Raw genomic sequence first — 1447 nt, forward strand, 5'->3', positions numbered from 1 at the left:
TAATAATAAATAAATAAAAAAATAAAATTTACTTTTAACATACAGTAGATTCCGGTTATAACGACTTTCAAGGGACCGACGATTTTACGTCGTTATACCCGGAGGACGCAATAACCAGAAGGAGCAAAAAAAAATTTTTTTTGTTTATTTTATGGTTGCCATGTTCGTAATAGGCTTTTAAAATAAAACAAATGAATTTTTAAGTCAAAACAAAAAATTTAATTTAGTAACCTTGGATCTTCAAAATAGGTCGTATACATATAACGGATATTCATAAACTTAATATAACTAGATTAGTTTCTTTTCTTTTACTTTTTATTCTTAATTTAAATAATCAGTAATTTTTTATTGTTTTGCAGTCGCTTTTGACATGTAAAAACAGTCGCGCACCGCATTATTTAAACGAGAGATGCTGTGCGTTAAACTCTCGTCATTAAAATTCGAATGGACAAATCTATTTAGTATTTCTGCAACCTTCAGTGCCTCCAAAACGCTGACTCATCTTCATTTCGATCTTCCACGTTGTCGTCGCTATTCTGTTCATCATCTAATATATTTTCAACAATTCTGTCTTCCGAAGGTTCCTCACAAGTCCCCACACCATTGTCAATAAGAACATATTTATCCAGTTCTTCCTTTGAAATCGGTAGCTGATTTTTTAGAGCTCTTGCCCAAACCGATAGAGGAATGTCATCTTCGATTTCAATAGCATTTGAGCATGAGCTGCTGGAAGCATCTAAATTTCCTTCTGCAAGCCCAGAATGCTTAAAACAATTCGCAATTGTCAATGGTGAAAGTTGTTGCCATGCATCATTTATCATTAAAATGGCATCAAGTGTGGTTATTTTTGAATAATTTTCATCTTTGTTTTCATCCATATTGCTGATTATTTTAAGTACAAGATTTTTCCGAAAAGTTGATTTAATCACTCGAATTATGCCTTGATTCATTGGTTTAATACAGATGTCGTATTTGGTGGAAGGAAAACTAATGTGATATTCGTTAGGTCACTAATTTGGGGATGGGCTGGACAACTATCAACTAATAGCAATATCTTCTTTTTCCTTTTTAAGCTCAGCATCCCAATCCCATACCCAATTAATAAAAATTTTAGATGTCATYCATGCCCGGCGATTACTATAGTAGTAACAGGCAAAGACTGAACATTTTTAAAGCATCTATGTCGCTTTGATTTTCCAATAACCAATAARTGCTTTTTAATATTACCACTCATATTGGCTGCAACAAGGACAGTTATCCTTTCCTTGGACAGCTTCCCTCCAGTGCATTTTTCACCTATACATTAAAATTTCAATAAACAGATTTCTTCAAAATAATTTTCCTTCTCATCTTTAAATTTTAATGTTTTGTCTGGAGTTAATTTGTAGAATAGTCCAGTTTCGTCGGCATTAAAAATTTCCTCATCAGTGAAATCTTTTCGTAGTAT

At 32.6% G+C, this 1447-nt stretch overlaps 1 protein-coding gene across 1 annotated transcript; it reads right to left on the minus strand.

Annotated features, from left to right (window-relative positions):
* Positions 1-476: 476 nt before the first annotated feature.
* Positions 477-950, minus strand: LOC108974304 (major centromere autoantigen B-like). Its single transcript, XM_018942038.1, has one exon. It carries the CDS (start codon positions 948-950, stop codon positions 477-479), a length of 474 nt encoding a protein of 157 aa, XP_018797583.1.
* Positions 951-1447: the final 497 nt, after the last annotated feature.

Source organism: Bactrocera latifrons, unplaced genomic scaffold (genome assembly GCF_001853355.1).
Source record: "Bactrocera latifrons isolate USDA-ARS-PBARC rearing strain unplaced genomic scaffold, ASM185335v1 scaffold_549, whole genome shotgun sequence".
Classification (NCBI taxonomy): Eukaryota; Metazoa; Arthropoda; class Insecta; order Diptera; family Tephritidae; genus Bactrocera; species Bactrocera latifrons.